Source organism: Bombus vancouverensis, chromosome 4, assembly GCF_051014615.1.
Source record: "Bombus vancouverensis nearcticus chromosome 4, iyBomVanc1_principal, whole genome shotgun sequence".
In the NCBI taxonomy this organism is placed as follows: Eukaryota; Metazoa; Arthropoda; class Insecta; order Hymenoptera; family Apidae; genus Bombus; species Bombus vancouverensis.
In genome coordinates this window covers 11085576-11111249 of record NC_134914.1, presented here as the reverse complement: position 1 = coordinate 11111249, position 25674 = coordinate 11085576, and the positions used below count along the sequence as shown (strand labels likewise).

At 35.4% G+C, this 25674-nt stretch overlaps 3 protein-coding genes and 1 long non-coding RNA gene across 5 annotated transcripts in view; 2 read left to right on the top strand and 2 right to left on the bottom strand.

Moving 5' to 3' along the window:
* Window positions 1–84: 84 nt before the first annotated feature.
* On the bottom strand, window positions 85–1397 carry Arf102F (ADP-ribosylation factor 2). The gene has a single exon (XM_033334026.2). The coding sequence runs from the start codon at window positions 1039–1041 to the stop codon at window positions 499–501; it is 543 nt and encodes a 180-aa protein (XP_033189917.1). The 5' UTR covers window positions 1042–1397; the 3' UTR covers window positions 85–498.
* A 2860-nt stretch (window positions 1398–4257) lies between these two features.
* On the top strand, window positions 4258–8818 carry LOC117156836 (cytochrome P450 4C1). The gene is made up of 12 exons (XM_033334218.2): window positions 4258–4411; window positions 4556–4665; window positions 4916–5006; window positions 5223–5408; window positions 5985–6078; window positions 6154–6256; window positions 6915–7020; window positions 7101–7207; window positions 7320–7388; window positions 7672–7840; window positions 7973–8152; window positions 8605–8818. The coding sequence occupies exons 1-12, from the start codon at window positions 4258–4260 to the stop codon at window positions 8772–8774; spliced, it is 1539 nt and encodes a 512-aa protein (XP_033190109.2). The 3' UTR covers window positions 8775–8818.
* Window positions 8819–12712: 3894 nt separating this feature from the next.
* Window positions 12713–19838, top strand: LOC143302551 (uncharacterized). 2 transcript variants are annotated; one of them, XR_013058143.1, is made up of 4 exons: window positions 12713–12791; window positions 16896–17668; window positions 17773–18969; window positions 19240–19838. It is a non-coding gene; the product is annotated as an uncharacterized LOC143302551 (long non-coding RNA). The 2 variants fall into 2 exon arrangements; XR_013058142.1 differs by having other exon boundaries at window positions 16896–18969.
* The window catches only part of sns (sticks and stones), a 479494-nt gene continuing 466925 nt past the window's right edge, over window positions 13106–25674 (bottom strand). The window contains exons 8-18 of the mRNA XM_033334261.2: window positions 25111–25247; window positions 24438–24591; window positions 23662–23964; window positions 22569–22844; window positions 22062–22352; window positions 21801–21979; window positions 20875–21295; window positions 19503–19655; window positions 18878–19005; window positions 17874–18060; window positions 13106–17643 (exon numbers count right to left, since the gene is read on the bottom strand). Of these exons, the coding sequence (XP_033190152.1) occupies window positions 17216–17643; window positions 17874–18060; window positions 18878–19005; window positions 19503–19655; window positions 20875–21295; window positions 21801–21979; window positions 22062–22352; window positions 22569–22844; window positions 23662–23964; window positions 24438–24591; window positions 25111–25247 (2657 nt within the window). The 3' untranslated portion in view covers window positions 13106–17215. The remainder of the gene's footprint in view (window positions 17644–17873; window positions 18061–18877; window positions 19006–19502; window positions 19656–20874; window positions 21296–21800; window positions 21980–22061; window positions 22353–22568; window positions 22845–23661; window positions 23965–24437; window positions 24592–25110; window positions 25248–25674) is intronic.

The window sequence follows — 25674 nt, the reverse complement described above, 5'->3', positions numbered from 1 at the left end:
TACAGTAGAAACTGTTAGTAATAGATTAAACAAATGACATCTGTAATACATTTTTATCCAAATAAAAACAATACATGTGTCAAATTTAATGTAGAAATATTCCATATTTATTTCAATCTTAAGATACACTTTTTAAGTAAACTCACAACTCTACTGATGATAAGTAACATACAAATAATATATAACTGATAAATTTATACACTCATCTGATTCATGTTTTATTTTTCATTCGCAGCTTTGCTTTTAAAGGAAAATTTCAGTTTGAAAATAAAACCTGTTTCAGCATATAGCACTGACTCAGACAGTCTTTAGTCCTGAGTCAATCAAGTTATATTCTATTATTTCAAGTAGTTTCCTTTCTTAAAAATTACAATCACAGTGGTATTAAATCGTACACATAGTGCGTAATCTGACAAAATGGAAATTGCAACCTGTCTTCTACGTCCATGCTCAATGAATAAATTGTTCATGAAAATTATGAATAACGACAGTGCTTTATCACTTTTTAGCTAGTTCATTACTCAACCAATCGAGTCCTTCGTAAAGTCCATGTCCTTGAGTAGCACAAGTGCTTTGAATGTACCAATGACGTCCACGTAAGGAATTTAGCCCCAATTTGTCTGTAAGTTCTGCTGCAGACATAGCATTTGGTAAATCTTGTTTATTAGCAAAAACTAAGAGAACCGCATCTCTCAATTCATCTTCTTTTAGCATGTTTGCTAATTCACGTTCTGCCTCTCCAATACGTTCCCGGTCATTACTGTCAACAACATAAATGAGACCTTGTGTGTTCTGGAAGTAGTGTCTCCATAGCGGTCTGATTTTATCCTGACCACCAACATCCCACACCGTAAAACATATATTTCTATACTCAACAGTCTCAACATTAAAGCCAATGGTAGGTATTGTTGTGACAATTTCACCAAGTTTCAATTTATACAATATGGTAGTTTTTCCAGCAGCATCCAAGCCCACCATTAATATTCTCATTTGCTTTTTACCAAAGAGCCGGGTAAGTAGGCTGCTAATTGTTAGGCCCATTTTGTTTGGGAAGACACTAAATTAGCCTGAAGTTACTTAAACTAATACCCTTCCACTTGGGATAATATTATTGGAACTGCGTATTATTTTACGACGTTTATGATGCTGTTAACACACCTTACGGAGGTTATTCCGGAAATAGTTGGCAAAATTGGCCACGCACACCAACTCCTAAAGTACTGATCGAAAATGCGATGATAATATTGCAGGACTTAAAATAACCATTTCTTTTTGCAATATCTAATTGTAAGCCTTGCAAACGTAGATAGATATGGTCATAAAATACACTGAATTATTATTTCAACACCCAATTCATGAGTCACAATATATGTACCAAGAACAGAATGCAACACAACGCATATTCTGTCATGTAACCTATTAACTATATAACCAAGCGCGTAATTTAAAAACAATGTGTTCTCATTTATATTTAAGGAATTTGTAAGAATATTTTTATTGTACAATTACCGCAATAAATGACCGTTTTCTAATAATTCACGAATGATATTACACAGAAATGGTCAAATGATTCTTATAGCTCTGCCAGTTTATAGCAATACACTTACATTGTTTTTGTGAAGAAAAAGCAAGGAACAAGAATATGGAGTTGCTTATATTTTTATCAATGTCAAGATTTCAATCAATAATTTGCACATCTGCATTAAAATAAATCTACACGTTAAATTATATCTACGAATATGTAAACACAATATGAAATTAATAATTTTTCATTCACCGTTTGTATTTTTATTTTATCTCTCACTTGTTTGGTAATGTAATATTATTTTTAACTAATATATAATTTAAGATATTTATTTGAAAATTACTTTTTATTCCTTTCTTCGTAGGATCTATTAACATTAATGATACAAATAATTTATTATTAATTTTTCATAACTATGACAAATTATTTCACAAGTTATTCAGAAGGCAAAAAGAAGAAAAAAGTAGTGATAGAAGATTGACTTTTCTACCTAGTAATATCTGAAAATTATAAGTTATTATAAAATAACAGTTTTTTGACTGAAGATAAATATCTCGGTCTTTAAGCGTTACAAAGTCTTATGTGTAAAACACAAATAAGAAACTGCCCAGAGACGTAGGTATAAAAAGAAGAGAAATCTCTTCTCTTGTCATTTCTATTAAATGGAGACATAGCAGTGACAAGTATTAAAAATAAACTTTCTGCGGGATTAATTTATTTTTATAACATTTCTCTCTTTTGTTGATATTTTATCTATTTTCATTAAATTGGCTCTATTTCTTGTGCATATTTTATAATAATAATTGTTTATTCGACCGGTCGCGGAGAGACGCGATCGCTAGGAAGCACGTCAACGGGAGTCGTAAATTCCCGTTACGATTAGACAATCGACGCCACGAAACTGATCGATCCCTTATTTCGATTAGGATAATAAAAGTAGTTTAATGAGTATAACACTTGGTTAACAGTTCAAAGATATTATATATTTCCAACAACTTTGTAAAGAAGATAGTTACGCTGGTGCGTAGATATGAATGAAGTTTTAAACAAAAGATTCATTCCATTTTGAAGAGCGAAGTGCGAAGGGTCCAGCGTAACAGCGAAGCAAACATATTCGAAAAGCGTGATTGTTGTCATTGTTGATTGTTGACTGTTAATTTTTAAATAAACTTTATTGTTGAACATTGAGAGTATTTCTTGGGCAGTTACACCTTACATCACCTCACTGCGTTTACATTGAAGAGAAGGTAAGTGGCTGACCAATGATGTCTGGATCTACCGGGGAAAGATCCAGTTCAAGACATCAGTTCATTATATTTTTAGGACATGCTAAACGGCATATAATGAAAGGACAAGTAAAGACGGCATTTTATCTTATCATTGATTACCGTATAAGGGATCATATAATAAAATGTACGGAAGAAGAAGCATTTAGAATATTGGGGATTAAGAGGGAGCTAGATGCAACAAAACTAGATGCATTTATTGCTCTGCTATATGCCCGCTGTGCATATCAGGCAAAAAATGTAGATGTCTCATATTTGTGAAATAAAATTTGGAGATCTGCATTTTTTTTCAAAAACAATAAGCAGGAATGACTTTGCTGAAATTATGAGGTTTATACGATTTGATAAGAAGAGCGAAAGAAGCCAACGTTTACGAACCAATAAATTTGCGATGGTATCTACAGTATGGGGCCAATTTACAGAGAATTCACAAAATTGTTATAAACCTAGTGCATACATTACTTTTATATAAGGAATCGCGGGAGAAACACCATGGACTAAAACTATCAACAAATTTAGATTCATTACTACAAAAAAACTTGTCAAGTAAAAAGTTGTAAAGGTTACAAAATTACGAAAATTTGTTTAAGATGCGGAAAATGTTTATGCGGCAAATGTACATTTGATAATAAGATAATTTGTGAAAAATGCAGCAAAGTTGATTAAGATATATCTTTATATAAATAAAAGTGTAATTCTATTTAAGTCTATAATCGAAATTAAACAAAAGTAAATTTGGACGAAATTTTATGAAAGTTCATCATTTTATAAATTAACCATTATTTAAATTAAATCATAAAAATTACTTCTTTAATTCCGGCCACTTTGACCGCACACGGTAGGAATAGGTATACGTCGGTAGGTTTAGTGTTAAAAGTAAGTAATGAAACCAGAAAGGTTTGTAAAATATCAAAGGGGAACATGAGAGAGTTGCACGTGCTTAGTCCTATAAAAGAAAATAGACAGATATTAACAACGGGGACAAGATAATTGACAACGGGAATATCATTTAAATTGATTTATCCTTAAATTATTAAAAAGGCTTAATCATCACATAATTTTTTCTAAAATAAATACTTGTGGAAATTTAGAGAATTCAAGTATACTGGTAAACATGTAATTAGATTGTTTGTAAAGAGAAACAAATTAGCGTGAAGTACTTACTAATAACTTGATTGAGTGCACCAATAATATTTTCTTTAATTAAAGAAGAAGATAAATCGTTTAATCCATTATACTTTTTATGTTAAATTTAGATTAATATCAAGTGTCATGAGAAGTTATCACTGAGAAGCGTATACTTCACAAACAACAACGACCTTTAATTCTGTAGTGCGTTTATTCCAATATGTTTAACAGTGCAGTAAAAGAGCGAGTGTGAAGAAAATCAGGATTCGAAGGAAATTAGAAGACCGTTGAACGTTGAAGTTTTGAAATCTTACGAAAATGATCATCACGATATTATTCTCCTTGTTTCTTTTCGTCAGTTTGCACTACATTATTTTGCATTATGGAAAATATGGAAGAATATTAAATTCGTTACCAGGGCCTCCGATATTACCTATTATCGGGAATGTACATCATGCCCTAGTTTCATCAAGTAAGGAGAAAATGCAATTATATTTCTAAATAAATTTTATTTTATTTGAAAATTTGAACAGTTTTATTTGACTTGAATAACAAACACGTTTGAAGTAATAGATCAACAATAATAGGCTTCGTTCATATTTGCTATGTATTATAGGTAATCTTTGGATCTTTATGAACAAAATGAGCGATCAGTATTACCCAATTTTTAAACTTTGGGGTTTCACAGCTGCACTTGTTCATACTCGTCATCCAGACGATTTTCAGGTAATTAAAAATAATACTAGATATTTATACTATTATTTATCATATCTAGATGCACAAGACATTATTTCATCATTGCGAGAAGTTTAATTAACTTTTTTTTTACAATTCTAATTAATTCCACGTAACTAAAATTTTAATAGCATTAAACAGACATTAAAAAGAGATTAAATATTAAATTTTTTGCAAGTAAGTTAACTACATACGTTTCTCAATAATAGAGATCTATTAGTTTTTCTTTTTCGTCATCTAGATACTTTTCGGAAATACGAAATTTACTCAAAAAGGTTATATGTACAAACTTCTGGCGCCTTGGTTTAGTACCGGACTTCTTACCAGTTCAGGTATTACTTTTATTTTTCCTTTACTACGTTTCTTTTTCTACTAAAATACTAATTTTCATTTTCGTTGAACTTATTCAATTTTATTCCCTTGCTGAATTTTAAACGCCAAGTGCCATTAAGTAAATAAATAAATATAATCAGATGGAAGAAGTACACTTATGATAGGTAATAAAAATCTATGATATTTTTGTGAAGAAGTAATTATCTTCTTTGCAGGACGCAAATGGCAAATTCGCAGGAAAATATTGACACCTGCATTTCATTCCGACATGCTTAACAAATTTGTTGACGTATTTGTAAAGGAAGGAGAATACTTGGTGAAATCATTGAAGAGCGAAGAGGGAGTAGTCGTGAATGATTTATTCCATACCATTAGCAAGCATACCTTGAATATGATCTGCGGTAATTTATGAAATATACGATAATTCAATAATTACAACATTGAAAAATTCGGCGATTGTAAATGTATCGATTGACAGGGTGGTTGGTAACTGGTGGTACAAGCGGAAAGGAGGTGGTTCTACGCGAAAAAAGAAGTCGAAAATATAAAATAAAAATTTTTTTTTATTTTTTTTTTTAATTTTTCTATCGAGACAACGATCTACAATGAAATCCGTTATAACGTACCGCACGCGTACCGAGCGCAAATTCAAAGTCGATTTTTTCGAAAACAGAGCCTCAAACGAAAAATTTTTATTCTATATCCTCGACTTCTTTTTTCGCGTAGAATCACCCCCTTTCCGCTTGTACCATCAGTTACCAACCATCCTGTATATGAAATGTATGCAAATGAGACGTCGAAATAAGTTCTCTTTTAAGTATATTGAAAAAGTTACGAAAAATTGTAAATTGTCAAACTGTGAGATCTAGATTTAAAAAATAGCGAGAGAAAATTATACAGTTAGAATGTTTTTAGATCTTTAGGAGTGTTTTAAGTTTCTAGAAATTTACCGACAAGATCAATCGATAATTTTCCAGAAACTGCAATGGGAATTTCCCTAAATGACGAAGATGAATTTCAGCACAAATATCTTAAAGCCGCGAGTGATATGGAAGGAGTCTTCGCGTACAAGTAAATAAAATTTGACAGATAATCTTTACATCCTATTATCTTATATAATGCATGCCATTACGATGATTTTTATAGAACTGCAAGGCCGTGGTTATTTTATGATTTCTTTCTCAAATTTGACCCTAAAGGATGGAGACAGTCTGAACTACTTAAAACATTACACGGTTTCACTCGAAAGGTATAAATATAACTTTTAATCATATCTTTTCTTATAACAAGTTCATCGTTCGTTTGTAAATATGGACATTGTACTATTTTTATGTCAACAAAGTTATCAGTGATAAATTTAATATTTCAGTCCAATCTAATCCATATTATTCGTACGATAATGCAGGATTTTTTTTATTGATTATCCTATGTAATAATTTTATTGATCGATAGATCTATTTACAATAGATTAAACAGGAAACGATGGTTATTTAGCGTGAACTAAATACAGCAATGTGCTATAACTAAGACAACTAAATAGTTAATTCACAACCATCGTCACCACGGTTCCAGCGCTCTCTTTCACGCGGACCATCCTCCTCGACAACGCTGACAACACTCTGATTTCTCAACTCACTACTGCCTGTTAATTCGTCTTTCACCCTTAAGCATCCCTTTATTTTTTCTCATAACCCCATCACATAAGCGTTCCGTAACGTTCTTTCCGCGTAGTTATTCGATCGAAGGACCGACGACACATTGATGGAGCGCTCAGCCCATTGAAGTTGCCAAACCCTTTTGACCTGTCGGCACTCAGGCTTTCTCGCAACATTGTTTATGGTTCACCCGATATTTCTTAGACAATTTGTCCACGATACTACAATAATGAGTTGGATAATATGTTGTAGATAATCCAAGAACGAAAAGAATATCACTATCAAAGCAACGGTTCAACTGATTTCAACAAGAATTCAAGTGATGATAATGACAATGTTGAAAGTAATGACGTTGGAAGTATGTGAGATAGAAAGTTGAAGTACTTTTAAGAACATGTATAGCTTAACATTTTTTGAAATGTTTTTGTTTATGCGTAGTACATAAAAGGAGACTGGCTTTGCTTGATATACTCATAGAAGCTCATCGAAATAATCAGATAGATGATGAGGGGATTAGAGAAGAAGTTGATACATTTATGTTTGCGGTGCGTTATACATACATGCTTCTTTTTTATTTTTTTTACATTTAAACACGCTTGATATATATTTTTAATTCTTGTATAGAAAAATAATGTCGAACATAATCTTTTTTAATAGGGGCACGACACTACCGCAATAGCTGTTTGTTACATCATAATGCTTCTGGCTGAACATAAGGAGATTCAGGTGACTTTTAACTTTCTGTTTCAGTCTTATTTCTCATTATTAAACTGCGGATTCTTATATATGCGTGGCAACAAATGCATGGAACGCGCTTAATTTGTTACGTATAGTACTAGTTATAATATTTAATAAGTAAAATAGATCTTTGCTTGGGTTCCATCTTTCTAAGACGTGCTCTTAAAAATATGAATTTATATATACATCTGTAATCTGTCTATTATTATAAATATTATACTATTACGTTAACTTTGTTTTGTACGATGGATGTATAGCGATTATATTATAGGATCGAGTTAGGGCTGAAGTAAAAGCTGTATTGAAAGAAAATGAAGGGAAATTAAATATGTCTACTCTGCAAGATCTTTCGTATCTTGAGAGATGCATTAAGGAATCACTTCGACTTTATCCAAGCGTGCCTCGTATAGGGCGTAAGACAGAAAAGGAGCTAAAATTAGGTAAATATCGAATTACATTATATGAATCACAGAATAATTATGTTTCAGTGTTTATTTTCACGATAAAGTATTATTAATCTATTTATTTTTAATAATTGCAAACGTATTGCAACGAAACTGTCATATTTTAAGGTAACTGTAAATTACCTTCGAGTACTGAAGTTCTCGTGGACATATATAACATTCACAGAGATCCACGATACTGGCCGAACCCGGATATCTTTGATCCCGACAGATTTTTACCTGAAAATTCCAAAAGTCGACATCCTTATGTTTATGTACCTTTTGGTGCCGGCTCAAGAAATTGTATCGGTGAGAATGTTAAGTTTAAATATTTGATAATATATAGATTTTACATGAATATAGAAGACCTTCTTTGAGTTTGACTTCTTTGAGAACAATACATTTTTTATACTGATAAATGAAGCGAATGTCTTTGCAGTTGGATTGCAAATAACGTATGATTCTCTTTAAAAGATTTTTATGTAGGAGCTTTTGATAGGAGATTGACTACTTCTATTATTTTCTTTTTATGTAAATTTGCATTTCATCGAGTACTTTTACTTCTTGTCTTTGTATTTTATTAAGAAAAAAAGGGAATATTAACGTTCAATTAGCATCGATAAGTTGTAAAGTAAACGACAATAGTTGTAGTTACGTAACTTGAATTTTAACGAAGTCCTTCAAGAAATGAACTTTTTAACGTAAAGTTAAAAGTCTTCTTTGAATAATTGAAAAAGATATAATTAATTTTTAATTCGTAGGAAAACGATTCGCCATGTTGGAGTTAAAAATTATAATGAGTTTTCTCTTAAATAATTACTTCTTTGAATCCGTGGACTATCTTAAGGATATATCATTTCTAACGGGCATAATAATGAAACCAGCACATAGGATCCGAACGAAATTCATTCCTATTAAGGATACATGTTGATGTTGGACATATGTTGACCTTGTAAACAGCAGTGTTGATGCTAGTAATCATAACAACAATGTTTGATTTATGTTACAAATATACCTGATATGATCAGGACAAGGATGTATGTACATATATACACTGCTGCTATTTTTAAAATGATATAACGAGTCATATGTAAATTCATACTTACTTTGATTAGTTTTATTATTATAAGTTATTATAATAATATAATATAGTTATATTATTATAATTTATATTTTTATATACATATAATTATTATTATATTATATTTATTTGTTATATAGTTATATTATTATATTAATGTAAGAATTCAATTAATAAAGGTACATTTTATTAAGCAATAATTAAAATTTCGTTCGAAATAAATGGTGTTTGTTGTTTGTTTATTGATTAATAAAATGAGTATGGATATTTTGCGAAAGAATAAATAAGAACAACATAACGTTTAAGTTGACGATCACTTTTAATAGTTGAAATAGGAAAACAATGTACAGATACAGAATTTACATTCCTAGCCGACGAAGGTTGCTAGATAAAATTTTAATCGTGTAGTAAAAAATGAATTAAAATAAAACAGTACACTTAACGAGTGGCTTAACATTGTATCTTCTTCTTTATCTATTCGCTTATCGGTTAGTCATTTACCTAGTTACGATGACTGAATTATTTAGTTATAATTATGCCTTCTCTGTATAGACACACAGGTGTGAATACGTAATGGAGATTCTTAAAAGCTATACAATGTTTGTGTTTTATCTCTTTACTTTGGTTTTAAAGTAAGGACTAGTATGTTGAGCTTCGCTCTGTCTCTGTGTGTAGAAATGAATAAGCAAATAAAAAAATGAATCGATACGACGAATTCTGGCGAAGTTCCTTCTTCTGTAGGGGGGAAAAAAGGGGCAAAGCTCGATAACGTTAAGCCACGAGAGGCGATGTTATCGTGTTAAGTTAACGATTAAAGATGCGTGCGAAGATTATCCAAGTGTATTCGACGAGCGTTGCTCTTTCGCTTTTATTCGCCGTGACGTTATATTCGGGGAGATACGATCACATTCGCTATGAGCATATAGCTTAAATAGAAGTTAAATTACGAGTATAAACATCGAATACATCGTAATACGACGTACACAATCGAGTATTCTTCTTGTCATCCTATATGATTTATGGTCGCGTGAGATGCACGTACGAAAATATTCGCGGATATGTTATGAACGAAAACAGCCTCTCAAGAGCTTTCAAAATGTTATTTTAAATAAAATGAAATGTATTATACAGTAGCCTGAATCATTCGATGTTAACCCATTAAGGACCAACGTTGCATTAACGTAACATTTTATTTTCAAATTTTCAAGACATTCGAATTTTCACAGTTTCAAATTTGTTACTGTGCAATAATATTGCGCTTACGTATTTTACACGCATTGTTTCATTGCTTCGTACTGAATGGGTTAAACACGGTGTATTGTACAAGTCGATGCAATCATAAGAGAATCGTGAAATTCATTGAAGTATGTTCCAGAGAATGGCGAACGATATATCCCGCGAATAGTCACGTTTAGGAATATTACACGCGCGACCATAATATTACACATTCTAATTAATTTAAGTGCGATGAAGGCACGAGGCGTGTGTTATTGAATCTTGTGCAGAGGGTGCAGTGAAACAAGCACAAGGAGAGGAATAATATTTGTCGAGCATTGCCAGGTTCGCAGTTCGCGGCTTATCTACGAATATTTTTCCTTAAGGCGAATCAACGTCAGAAACGTTATCGATGATATATACACAGACGACAAGCGAAGCTCACAGAGTAATGTTATACCGTTTAGAATTGGAAATGTAATTTAGAATTAGAATGTAAAAATACTATGTATATATACAAGTAATTAATGCGTACCAGTTGCTTGGTAGCTTAGTTTATATTACACGATTTCCTTTTTCCTCCCATTCTTTCTTCGCTTTTTTTTCTCTTTCATCGGAGAATTCCTTCTTCCCCTCTCCGGTAATTTTTTTTTTTTTTAATCGGTTGTACTTATGAACAGCGATGATTGCTCCAAAGAATGACATTGCATCGTAAATTCTGATCAGAAAAAATTAGCCGTATCGGCGGCCCGCGTAACAATAATATCGTTCTCATTAAGTTTCATATATTTATACATCAAGAATGTCGATTTTTCTTTATTGGCACACAAACGGAAGCAACATATATCTGATGATACGCTTAACGATATATCGTTTATCAGTATCGCTCGATATACGCGATATATTCTTCTCTTTCTTTTGTTTGGACGCGCAAGAAACCTACTTTGAGATTTTTTAACCTTTAAATTTTGTATCGATTCTTATTATTCTCATTTGTAACAAAGCAAACGTTTAAATAAATTTCGATCGAATACTTCACAGATTCAAAGTTGTTCATTTCGTTACTCGTTTGGTAGTTATCACATAACTATGCGAATTTTGAAAAAGTACATTTGAAAAAGTTTCTCAAAGCGATCGCTCGTTTTTTGTTTGGAGCGCGAGATTTCTCGCCTGTCGATTCGCAATGAAACGCAACAATCGATTATCGAGATCGACGAATATCGTAATTGAATGTTTTTCGTGTTTCGTTCTAACGAATAAGAAATCCGAAATCGAATATAAAATCGAGTCGTCCGAACAGCATTAAAAAATGACAAAAAACGGCTCGTGTATTTTGTAAACCAGTCTTCGCCTCTTGTGTGGAAATGGTAATTTGGAACGGATAAGTTCGTTACGGTAAAATTCGTCACGTCACTTTCGGCGATTTATTGTAAACTCGCAAGTTTTGTCGCAACTTCATGCCGTTTCTGCGCAGCGCCCTCGTATTATAAAATTCAACGACATGTAAGTATAATCGCAATAGCATCGTCGGCGAGAGAATCATTCTTCTTTCTTTTATATTCGTCTTTTTTTCCGTTGTATGTTATATCTTTCTTTTAAAAGAGGAAAGAATAGAAAAAACGAATACGAAGAAAAAACATCAAAAGTCGATACGAACATTTACCTAGTTACGAAAGCTCTCGATCGTTTTTCTTAAATTTGATATTTTAATTCGTTTATGCATTTCATTTCTTTTTCAATTTTTTCCCTTTTGTTTTCTTGTCTATCTAAGTTTCATATATGTACATTATATACATGTAAAACGGTTAATTTATATATATATCCTCGTATCTTAATGATTGTATAATTAGGATTGACTATGTCTTAGAATAATCAACGGAATTATTAATTATTGTGTAAAATATCAAATATCGTACTGTTAGATGGTATGTCCATCTCCAAGGTACCATTTTGGACGAATATCGGTCCGTCTAACATGCCTAGCACTTTGATGAGCAAATACTTTGGAGATTACATAATCTAATAATATCAGGTAATATTAGGTATAGATGATTTTCGTTAATTACAAATATAAAACATGTATATGTAAATAGAATTCTTAATTATGCGCAAACATGATCTCTAATTGAGCATACGTGAATTTTATCATCAGTCTAAGCCGAACGGTGCGGCTCCATACACAACAGCAGCGGTTAACAATACACGTTTCTTTTTTATTTTCTTTAAGCTTTGTAGAATCTACCGTAACAAATCAGTGTCCTCCCCGATTAATGAAATAACAATAGCGCATGCTACGAAAACGTTATTATTCGTAAAACTTTCAAACAGTTCTCAAGCATAAAACACACATGACAACGGCGCAGAAAAGTATACAATATATCGATTCTGTGAACGACACCCTTCCGGTTTCTTTCTCTTTCCTTCTTTGTTTGCTGCATGTGCAAATTTATTCTTTCGTTTTCCTTCCTATGTTACGTGTGCGTATTCAAGGATACCCTACACAGAGACACCACAGGAAACTCGAAATCGATCCAATTCACGAATCGATAGCTCGATCGATGATCGCGGTAGAACGGAGAGTGAAAATAGTGTAGGATGCGATTGATTGTCGACAACTATCGTTCGCGCTGGATCCGGTTTCGAGACTCCGACGTAAGTATGATTGCTCGGGATATACATGCCTTTCTACGCAGCGATTCTCGTGTTAATTTAATTTCGCGCAGTTTGGCACGAGTTTCAATTTAGCGCGTACGCGCGAACGTGTTTGTGCTTGGATATGCGAGTGGCGCCGCCGCGTCATTGCGTATCTGTAGAGCAACCTTACTTATTACGTATTCCTTAACTTACATCCATACGATACGCGAGCCAAATTAGAAGCGGAATGACAGTTACCAGGGACGTGCGTAGTTTTCTCAACGTAATCTCTCGATGATCATACACAACATAGCGAACATCGATTCACGTTCTTTTCTTTTATCTTTTCTCTTTTCTTGCTCTCGTTATCTCACTGTTCGAATTCATTGGAAGAAATTCCGATTGGGCGCGTATCGATCGTAACGATCTTCCTTTCATGGAAATTGAACGAAACTTACATCTTATTGACCGACTTTTTAATACGAGCTTTTGTCACTCGTGGCGCTTCACGCGTCATCGTGTGTTTGCGAGACTTTCTCTCTCTCTTTCTCTCTTTCTCTCTCTCTCTCTCTCTCTCTCTTACAATAGGCCAAACATATGCAGTGTCTTTTTGTATCTCTTTTTTTTTCTTTCTTTTCAAAAATATATGTCGACTACTTAGGCTTTCGATAAACGGAAAGACGTTGTCTCGTCCGATAACTGGAATAATTCTTCCTCTTTTTTTTTTCTTTTCTTCCAGATATAATACGTGGCCTAGCGTGTAATAATCCTATACAATACTTCATTATAGCTTAGGTAAAGTGAGACCCTCATATGATCCATTTTCTTTAATTACTTGTTTTTTTTCTGGAGTGTGTGAAACGCTGAGACATATCGCACTATTTACAAGGATAATCAATTTTTAATGGAAACAAATGCAAAAATATATATATATAAACATTTAGTTGAACTACGTTTTTTCTGTCTTATAGTTTTGCATAAAGATCCCCATCTTTTTTATGCAAAAATGCAACTTCTAACTTGGCTGTGCCAGGGAAATAGTTTACTCTTAACTAAACTCATACTCGTATAATTAAACTTATGTACTATTGTCTTTTTTGAAGATATCACTACTCCAAGACACTCACTTTTACTTCTTTGCTTTCTACCTGTTTGTCTGTCTTTCCTACTTCTTTTCTCTTTCTTTAAATTTCTGTTGTGTATAGATTTCACTGATTATGTTGATTACATTTCCTCTCAGAATTTTTTTTTTTTTTTAGTAATATCATATCGTTTCGTTGCGATATTATACCTTCGTCTGGATAGAATATATAGATGGCTTTTAAGTTATTACCGTCTTGGGAAAATATGTGTAGCAACATGTCTTTTTTCTTTCTGTCAATAATAAGTCAACCGTTTTCACGTGATATAATAATTGTCATATCAATTAAATATAAAAAAGTTTCGTATTTTTTCGCGGCACAGAAATCAAAATTTGGCAGTGGCGTCGTATCGTAATATCGTAGTTAAAAAGAAAGTTACTTACTCGCTATCTTTGTAAATATCACTGCTAATCGATAACTAATAATATTTGTAAATATTTGGCATATTCTTTTTGTAAATTCAGTCGCAAATATCATCGATCGTACCGCGTAATAATAAATCGTTAGTAATCGTTTATTTACTACAAAACGTGCCAGAATGATAAAACTACATATAACAAGATAGAAAAGAAAATTAGCACTCGCTGGATGTCACGTGAAAACCGTTTACACTATAAACATTCTGCTTATTGTTCGTTCGTATTTGTGCTGCAATTGTAATTGTAACATAACGAAACATCAATTATTTCCATCGGAGAAAGGAAAAACTTTTTCATCGCACGCATGAAATAGAATTAACGCGTCAATTGTTTTGTAGTATTCGTCATTTTGTTTCGCGCCAATTCTCTTGACAATAGTGGCGTACAATATAGCGCCTACGTAAATGTGTTTCACGATACAATGCAATCAATTAAACTATTCGTATTAATATTGACTTTAGGAATTCGGCAGTGAGAAATTGCAATTTCTACGTATTTCAAAATTCACAGTTCGAAAAAGTAAAACGATCACTCGATAACGTTCGTAAAAATAGAACAAGTTACGAGTGGAAAATAAGATGAGCGATCTAAAAAACTTACGATATGCAAAACACATTTCGTACCTACATATTTGTCTGTAGTATACGGAAAGCGATACTCGCGAAGAGAAAGAAACAGTTGTTCAAATTTCGGGTCGAGTCTGTTCTTGGAAAATTGAGTTTTATGGAAAGTTTCGTTCGCATCACTCTCCTAACCACGAGAGTCGAAAGAAGCGGGCGAATCGCGTCTCAAATGCGAGCCTCACAAAAGCCAGACTGATCAACTCCGCCTTTTATAAATTTCTTAATTATATTATATAAGTATACGATTAATATTCAATTCTCAAGAAACAAACGATTTCCATAAGTTCATTCATCGCAAGAAAACCATATAAATAGGTAAATTTGGCAAAGTTGCGTTTCTAACATCATCGCCTTTCAATTTACGGAGTACATCAACGTGGCTTCTGAACGATTCATGTGTCAAACAATATATCGATCTGCCAAAGTATAATAAGCTCGAGAAGGCCGAAGCGAAATCACTTGTACATTTCGTGCATTGTCTTAGAATTCCCTTACCTAAACGTCTCTTAGCATTGTAGTACTTATCGTGCAATTTGAGTTCGTTCCTCAAACTTACGCGTTTCCATCCATCGACTATACGTAGCCTACTCCATTTCTCGTAACTAGCTTTCCTGCTTATCGCATGTATCACCATTTTTTCCTCTTCGAGTATGAACCGTTCACACCGTTAACACAGAGAACGCGTCTTGTAATGAGCAAGAGGGAAAGGGAAGAAGGAAATCAGTTGGACTGCTATACATCGATTGCAAACGTCGTCAACTGTTTCCCTGTGTAAAACGATTGTCTCGCTTCCTCTTCAGAATTTCAAACAAGAATCTGTCCGCCAGTGCATCGATGTTTTGTTGGCTAATTTCAAAACGAAATTGTGGACGGTCGGACTTATTTATAAAAAATAAAAAAAAAAAAATAAAAAATGGAAAGAAAGGAATTGAAGAGATTACGCGAATTACGTCGCTACAAAATAATGAAGTAGCATTACTGTGTTCATTAATGCTGCGACTGATGCGAAATCTGATAGGGCCTCGATGGTATTATCGATTTAAATTGAGATTACTTTCAAAAGCGCTATTTTTCGAAAGATATCTTACTGACAAATAACTAGCATTCATCGTATTTTGAATCTCTTTAACAAAACGAAAAGAAGTATACAAGTGCAACTGATTATATCGTAAATATAACGTATTCTTCAAAGAAGAATTTAAAGGTCGTTATATATTGTTGCGGCTCGTGAAGTTCCCTGATATTTCGTTTCATTAGTACATTTCCTCTTCCTAATGTACGTATTCTAATTTACTGTTGGATCGCATGAGTATATCCAGTTGATGTCCCAACGAGTAAAACGTAACTTAACCCGACTATACAGTCCGTAGCGTACCGCTGTATCCTCTTCGGCGAAGAAACGAGCACTTCGAGTCGAGTTTCTTCCATCCATAAGTTCGTCGTTTTCCATTTAGTTCACGTTTAAAACGTTTTTACGTATCACTACGAAGTCGTCACAAAGAAGTAAAAAACTGCACGAACAAGCGCGACTAAAAGCCATAAAACTAAAAAAAGAGGAAAAGGAAATGGATATAGAAAAGAAGAAAATAAAGAAACCACTGACAGCATGCTAGAACTGTGGTGTCACGGAGATATCTTCCGAGTCGATTGCAGCGTGTTTGTTCACCGGGCGTCGATCGTTCTTCTTAACACGTGATATGCGAAAAACGTAATTGTACGATCGATCCATAGTACGATCCAAGTTCGAGGTACGTATCTTCGATAATCGTGTCCGCGAAAAACCAACGAAACCAGCGCGTAAGGAATGCGTTTACTGCGTCTTGCAACGGCGTTACCGCGTGCTTCTTAAAAATTACGTATAGAAACCGCAACATCTCGGTTCCTCTTTCTCTCTCTCTTCCTATTTACATACTTCTGTTACTTTCTTTCGTGTTCAAGGAGGATAATATGTACGAGAAAAGGTCGTCGGAGCACCCACACGAAACTCATGATCGCACACAAACGTAGCCGAAAAAGATTCTGCGATTCAAGGTCCTCGCACGATATCGAACCGATATAATCATAGTACATGTAGCTCAGTGTGACGCCTGGAACGATGAACGGAGGTTGAAGATCCGCGAAGTAGTTCCATGGTCAACAGCCACAGGTCGAGATGTGTATTAGAGCCGGGTGGTTCGTTCTGTCACGGTGATAGTCTCGTCCCTTGGTACAGCACGGTATTTACCACGCACCGAACTAGGGCCGAATATCGGTGATCCTCAGACAAGATGGCCATCGATATCAGAATAAGCTGGTGTAGGGGTGAATGTTGATAATGGGTGGCCATGAGTGTGCGCGTTGCTGGATACCGACCGAGCAAAAGTGGTAGGTGGTGGAGGTACCGATGGTGGTATCGGTGATTTTGAGCCAGCGGTCATCACGGTTACATCCGGTGGAGGGACTGGACGTGGTAGGGTCCTGCTACGTGTCAGCGTGCTAGTCCCGCTGCCCATGTGGCTCGACATCATATGTCCGGTCGGACTCATGGATGTATAATAACTACCCGAGCCTGGTTCACCAACCACCGGAATCGGACTATGATTCGTTTCGTAGCCCATGTAGCGGCCATTGTCGATCTCCACGCTGTAAAAGTTCACGTCGTTCGGCGGCGCTGGACTGGGGTTTCCGATGTAACTCGATTTTGAAACTAAAACGAAGAGAAGCTGTGCTGAGTAAGCATTTTTTCGTGCGAAGAGAGGCGCAACTTCAGAGGTTTAATGCTTAACTTCCACGGTGAAATGGAAATATGTTAATTTTCTGATAAACCCTGTTACAGCTTTGAGTTCTGAAGAACTTCTGATAAGACTGCTGAAGGAATTCTACGCCCGAAAGATAAGATCTTCTAAAATTTCTGAATGCGAACTTTAAGAAATTTACCAGAAAGTGTACCACTGGCCGTTGTTCTCTGTGGCGGTGAATCCATACTCATCGGTGGTTGAATGTGGTTGCTACGGCGACCAAGAGTTCCTTGATGATGTACCTGCATCTCCATGTTCCCTTTCCCAAAATCTTGTATAGTTTGATCTATCAAATACGTGCTAGCTGCGGTTTTTCGTCCCTCGTCCTGTTACGTCGGTGAAAGAGAAGAGAGAAAGCGTTTCGTTAAATTAACGTATCCAAAGTTAAGGAAAACCTGAAATTTTTCTACGAGATTATTAACGCAAAATTAAGATTATAAACGCAACAAAACGAATCATTAATTGAACAATTTCCTGGAATTTTGTGTTCCTACTGTTCGTAGCGTATCAGTATGAATTGTAAATAAGTACTTTACCAGTTTCACATGCATTAAAGCGATACTTCGCGCTGCTGTATCGACATTAACTTCATCATTCTGATACATTACGAGTATTCTCGGTATGTTTTACGTGCATGGAAACTACCTCTAAACATCCACCCTGTAACCTGCCTATATTTAAGGGTACTGCAAGAAATGAAGTTAAGATTCTCTTAAAAATGGAAGTATTATTGGTAGAGTTCTGATTCAAACAAATTCGCACTACGTGGTGAAGCTTTAAAGAAAGATTCTCTAATCGTGAAACAAACTAAGATGTAATATTAAAAGAAGAAAAAAAAGTAGAACTACGTGTTGAAGCTTAAAAAAAAATTGTCTAATTGTGAAACAAAGTAAAATATGATATTGAAGGAAAGAAAAAAAAAAGAAGAAATACTGCCAATCTACATGATGAAATACCAATGCAAGAAAGAGATCGGAAGATTCTAAGCGCGATTTCTATGGAGAGAAGGAACGAAAAAAGAAAATAATAGAAGCGAAGGGGGTCCGAAACGGAAGCAAAACGGAACAGAAATGTGTTAATAGAACTCAAACCTACCCTCCGGCATTACTTGTTACTAAGAACATACTGACTGATCGCACTGACCACGTAATCGTTAGTGTCGAAGTTAACGTCGCTCTTCTCATCGGAAACCGAACTTAACTCGCCGGTCATGGTGTCTCCATTCACGGTTGATGGTGCGTACATATCCGCTGTTTGTGATTTGTTTATTCCTGCGCAAAGATAGGAACACATATTACAAAATATTCAAGATTGCTGTTTCCTTTGTCTTTTTATAACATTAACACGCCTATCACAAGTATCATAACATCTTTAGAATCAAGCGAACAGGTTCGTCAAATTTTCATTAATTTGACAGCAACGATGTGCTAGATATACATTATAGAATAACTTAAATGTAAATAATCTTATTTCTCATAAAGTATATATATATATATATCTTTCAGACGACGAAGAAGACTGGAGCAAAATGTTCACTGTACATAAATTAACTTACGAGATTTATTTCGCTTTCTCATAATGTACCACAACACGATGATGAAGATATTAATGATTAAAAAGATGAGGGAGGTTGCTGCGAACGTATAGATATAATTCATTGTAAAATCCCCTTTTTCCAAGAGAACGTCCGGCAGGTTCTCCGCGTTATTCGGTCCTGCAGGATAAAAGCAGAAAAAAGACAAATATAGGGTTGAGTGATTATATTTACCGGAACGTTGGGCCTTCTTTTTCGATTTTAATGTAGCAAAGACTATGGGCGCAGCAATGAGTAGGCAAACAGAGGCAGAAACAGTGATGATAATGACGATGATGTAGGAAGAATTAATCTCGCTGGATGTCACGTCGGTAGGTGGAGCCTCCCCTGTAAGCCAAGCCAACGCCCCATCACCGAATTGTTATTCATGCAACGACACAGTCCACAATGGTTAGTTACAATTTTAGCATTCGGATCGATCGATTATTAAACGATTGCCGTCGCGTCCGCGACGTTTAATTAGCGCGCCTAAGTCCATCAGCAATGGTAATACTTTGTCCGAGACTTCATCGTTACAGATATTACGACTATTAATCAGCTTACGCTACGTAATAGCAGTTAAATACTGGTAATTATGATAATCGATATTTCTCGTTAGGTGAACTCTAACAAATGCTGCTTCACCGTCGTTGATTGTTAATTAGAGCTTCACGTCCGATGTCGTTAAGCTAGGCATTTCATTAGACGTCGTGCCGATTTCGTTTTATTTTCGATTTGCTTTTTTAGCAGAGAGAGATCGAGATGCGATGATTGAAGCACGAATAAGATATGATATGAATTTAATGCAAAATGCGGACATCTTTTGTTATATAAGCTACGATTCATTATTTTCTTGTGACAATTTCAATGTACATGCGCAATCGTTTTTAATAGGGCGAAAGTTTGATTTGGAAGAGGAAGTATAACTGGTATAATGAAATACGAACGGAGGAATGTTCGTTGGATTTTCTGCAAAGCAATTATTTAATAAAGCAAGCAAAATCCATTATATTTCCTCCACCATACCAAGCGGTTGTATCTTTCGTCTCAACTTGAAGACAATTGCATGTAAACATTTAAATTAGAACTGTTCATGGAAATATTCTCACTTTCTCACGAATGAAATGATGATACTTTTACTTAAGCGAGCTACTTCATTACTATTATAAATGGATTAGATGCGTCCCAGTAATATTCTTACTATTTCCCTTGAACCAAGCAAATATTCTTTAAACAAAAATACGATTTATATCTCAAATTACTGTTACTTTACTTTACTTCTATTCTACTAAAGGGCAATCTATATGTAATCTAATGTATTTAATAAGAAAACGTATATTTCTAAGAAGTACGACTACCATATAATATCATATGTCGTTCAATCTAAAAATTGTTAGTCGAACCGTTTTCAATGTCTCAACAGTTTTAAACGGTTCTTTATGTTAGCCTGGTTAGAATGGTCATAATCTAAAATGGCAATTTTGCCCTAATAAAGCAGCTACTACGGCATATAGTGTTAGGTTTATGATATTCTAAATACGAAAAATGAGAAAAGAAGATAACTTACGTAGCGTCTGAACTTTGACTAGGTCCGGTAGAAAGCCACTGTCCCCCTTCTCGTTAATGGCTTTTACGCTGAACACGTAGTAAGTCCCGAGGGACAATGCCGTTATCGTGGTTTTATATTCTCCCGGTGATACATCCAGATAGTGATATCGATCCTCATAGTCGAGAGCTTGCCGCCAACGTATCTGATAGGAGGTTGGCAAACCGCCTTCGAATCCTCTTTTCCACATTAGGGTGACGGAGTCATGGGTGACGTTATAGACCTCGAGGTCGGTCGGCTTGTCTGGCGGCGACGTCACGTCCAGGTGTATGATATCCGTCGACTGTCCCATTTTGTTCATCGCACGGCACTCGTATTTCCCGTAATCGTGCGACGTCACGCGGAAAATGGACAGCGACGACTCGGAAATTAATTCGCTTAGCTGCAAAAAGAGCAACACAAGCGTGTTCGTTTGGCGAGATTGCACGGCGGGACGATCAATTTTCGCCGGGGTAAATAACGTTTCGGGCTTTCTCGTGGTTTCCGGTGGGTAACGCTTTCCGAAATTGACAAAAAGGACGCTCGGTTACGTGGATTATTCGAGCAATTTTCAAATTTCGGAATTATCCATTCGTAAATCGAGTACGTTAGGATATCTACAGTGACTTTTCACTACGTAAATACTATTTTTATTTAAAAAAGCGCGTATCTCTCTTTGCGTAACAACCGATAAATTAGATAATGGCGAAATTTTAAGTTGCAGAAATATTTACGAATTAATTGAATTGATCGAAAACAAGAGAATGAAATTATGTTTTGCGAATGGTAATTCACGTACAATCGAAAGTTCAGTGTAGAAAGCACATTTTCTAGTTTTAAAGCAGTTTTTAGGGAGTAGAATGGAAATCTTCTAATTTCTAAAATTCTACAGTTAAGATGAAACTTACGTCAGTGTGGGTAATGCCATATTTATGCTCTGTAACATTAGGTAGTAAAGTTTTTCCATTAAATGTCCAGGAGAATCGTGGCAAAGGGGAACCCCGAGCTTTGCAGTACAAATGCACGTTTATCCCTTTATTTGCTGCTGCTCTTCTCGTCAACGGTGTATTCATCATTTGTGGTTTAACTGTATCAATATATTATTTTATTGAAAAAGAAAGACAAATATTCAAATCGAAAGTTATTATCGACGATCAAGTTGTACGTACAGTTTGTAACGAAAAGTATAGGTTCGGAGGTAACGTTTCCGATTCCATTGTTAACTTTGCACTGATATTCTCCGACGTCTTCCTGATCAGGGTTTTCGATGTGGAGATAAGAAGTTTTGTTGATAAAAGAGGTAGAATATCGACCAGAGAGCTCCGAGTTGGAGCCAACTTTCTGCCATGTGACATACTCGTCTCCTATGGGGCTGCCATCCACTTCGCAGAACAATTTCGCTTCGATTCCAGGAGGATACACTATCCCTGACGTCGAGGTGCGTTTAATTTTTGCAGAGTCTGGAAAACGCACGGTACACACGGAAATATTAATTTCTCCAGCGACGAAATACGATCGTTTAAACGTTTAAAGATACAAATAACATATAACTGCGGTGATCATCATATTGTTGTAAAATTTCAGAATTTTGAAATGCAAAAATTTGTAAATCTTCCAATTTTAAATTCTACAAATATTGTATCTAGCATCGTTTGATCATTCGAAATGAAACTTACATTGAACAGTTAAGTTCAATTGATAAAACGTCGTTCCCTCCTCGTTAGTTGCTTCGCAAATATAAGTTCCAGCATCGTGACGATCCAGTTTAGTGATATTTAAGGTAGAAGCGCGAACAGATATCCTTCTGCTATTGCTGACCAATGGTAAACCATCTCTAGTCCATGTGTATCTTATCTCATTAGGATTTCCCATAGCAGAAACAGAAATCACGAAAGGTTCAGCCTCCATTCCAATCAATTCGTAAGGTTCGATCGAGGAGAATATCGGCTTGTCTATAACAAACGGTTAAAACTATACTCTCCGTCTACAATTAACGTTAACAATTAACTTGGATAAGCCAAAAACATAAAAAAACAGCCGACCTTAATTCATAAAGGCTATCATAGGTGAAAGTTCACCTCGAACAATAATTTTCTTATTTTTCGAGTTGTTATTCATCGAATAATAATGAAACAAATGTATTTATCTCACTTCATTCGTTTCTAAAATAGGAGGAATTCACCAGGTGAAATTTCAGCCATGATAGAATTAATATGATTTCCTTTGATGATAGCTTTTAATTCTGCCCCGTTCTTCAGAACCACTTGCACTTACTTTTCTAACGTTCAAAAATATTTCAAGTGTGAGCAAAACCCGAACAAATTATTACTCGTACGCATGACTTCTCGTTTCAATTTCATGTCAAATATTTCGTCGAAGCATTAAAAATCTTTTCTCTTCGCTCACGCGAGAGCAACATCGAAACATAAAAGTTGGAGAATCACAGCAGCGTTAAGCGTCGACAAAACGAAAATATTCACATATTCTTGTCTCTCCGACAAACGCATCGGACGACTCTAGAATCATCTTTCGATATTTTCATCCAAAAGTTCCCCAGAGCAAAGCATTCTGGTACCAGCGAACCTAGGAGTACTTTATGAAATATTTTCAACTTTCTTTTTGCCACTGTCATAAACTGTATACACCGCGATACATCGACCATATAGCGTGAAGTATGAAATATTCATTCGGATATCGTTCTGGCTATCATGTCGATGTCCCGCTGATTTTCATCGTTGACGCACTCTTGGCTCGCTGTATAATACTTACACAATACGTCGAGGGTGGTGGCATCGTGAATAGACCTGTCCATTTGATTGTTTCTCGCCTGACACGTGTACACCTCTCCGTTCATTTCTTCCGTAACGTCCAACGTGAGCTCAACGAACGACAGAAATCCACCGTGTAAGCCGGGCTTAGTGCCATTTTTGGTACCCTGCACGGGGATACCGCCCTTCCACCACGACATCTCCGCTGCCGGATTACTGCTGCTCGATTCGCAAATGATACGGCCCTCTTGGCCCGCGTGCAGATTCTGCGGCTCGCGGCTGATCTTCACTTTCTCAGGCGGAACTAAAGCAAAAAACAATGGTAATTTCGGGTCAATTGCTTGGAAGGAATTGCCACGCTGCTTGTCGGCCTCAAATACACTTATTCGAAGATCAGACACGGAGAAGAGCAGGGTAGGCTAATTTATGTGGTATTAAAGATAGTAATGGCGAGGTTTTGGGGGAGTTGGCAAACACAAGATTTGCGAAATACGATTGATTCGAGGGCTTTGAAACTTTAGGGAAGATTTTAGGATTTAGAGTACAGGGACAGGAAGATTTTTTAGAGTCTAGGGTGTATAGGGTGGGACAGTAGAAAGTGAAGGATTTATTTTCTGAGCTTCTCTGCGCAATAATTTGTCGAATAATAATATTGGCAAAAGTTGTAAGTTATCAGATTTTTTTTTTCTTTACTTCCATCACTAAGAGACAAATTTTTGCTTATTAAATAGAATATAGTAAGCTATTGTGTTATACATAGAGCGTAGTATATCTTACAGTTCACTTTGAGGACGAGCATTTTGAGGAGAGGAATTTCTGTTGCGGAATTCGCTGCTTCGCATCGTATGCGCGCGTTATTGTCGGATGCGTTTACGAGTATCGTTAGCTCGCTGGAAACCGCGTGATCTCGCGTTCTCGTGGTTCCTTGTATCTAAAACAGAAAGTATATGGATAAATAAATGCACTTGCTTGTGCCTTACGCTTTTATTCGTCTCGTCTCTTTGCAGGCAAAATTATAGTCCCTTTCATACGTGTTACTTGAAATTGGTCAAGATAATCGGGCAATACCGCTATTATCGTGAGATCTGGTTTTTATCTTAAAACAAAATCGTAAAATATGACGTTTATATTTTATGTTTGAAATATTAGTAGTTTTTAATTTCATCCCAATGAAATTTCGTAAGTTATTCTATAAAATTTCCATTAAAAAGTACAATAAATCTAACGTATGAGGCAAGTATAAAACGATCGAATAAAGTGCATTAAAATCGAATAACGAATCAGATTAAAAGGTGATAACTTCGCTTACGAATATGACAGAAATTTAATTAAAATTTTCAGTTCCGTTCATTCCGATCGACCGTATTTACTCGTTCTTCTCCAACGCTATTAAGCCACTCATCATCAGTGACTAAAAAATCTCAATTTCACGACGAAACAGTCCACTCACCTTTTTATCATTTTTGTACCAACTCAACGTGGCGAGTGGATTTCCGGAAGTAGCGGTGCACATCAATCTGAGCACTGTGCCAGCGTCGATCGTCGTCCCTTCTTCGTAACCCGTGATGACAAGCCTCGACGGTGGATCTGTCGCAAAACAAATAAACCAACGCTCGTATTTCCATTCTAGTATCGGCCAATATACAATATCGTGACATCTATCCACGAAGCTCTAAGACACTCTAATTGGCCAACAAAACGCATCACGAGACAAGATTGTTACGCTTGGGATTTAACAGAGGAACTTCATCGCGAATCTGGATGTCCCTTGAACTAAGACGAAATTAATTGTGTCTGCAAGTTCGTATTACACGGATAGGTATCGGGATTCATGTCCGAACGTAACTGTTCTCGATCCACTTGCTCATAGATCCCGGATAAACTGACAAGACACGCGAAGTCTCGGCTAGCTTGCGGATTAGTTTCATATTAATCTCGCTGTCTAAGACCAGACTGCGTTTCTGAGATTATATTTACATTGCAGTCATTCGTCTAATTGTCTATCGTCTACTTT

Coding starts and splice junctions, on each gene's coding strand:
- Arf102F (XM_033334026.2), bottom strand. CDS start 1,041: ATGGGCCTAACAATTAGCAGCCTACTTACCCGGCTCTTTGGTAAAAAG.
- LOC117156836 (XM_033334218.2), top strand. CDS start 4,258: ATGATCATCACGATATTATTCTCCTTGTTTCTTTTCGTCAGTTTGCAC. Junction 5,409..5,984: donor TACCTTGAATATGATCTGCG/GTAATTTATGAA, acceptor ATAATTTTCCAG/AAACTGCAATGGGAATTTCC. Junction 6,079..6,153: donor GAAGGAGTCTTCGCGTACAA/GTAAATAAAATT, acceptor TGATTTTTATAG/AACTGCAAGGCCGTGGTTAT.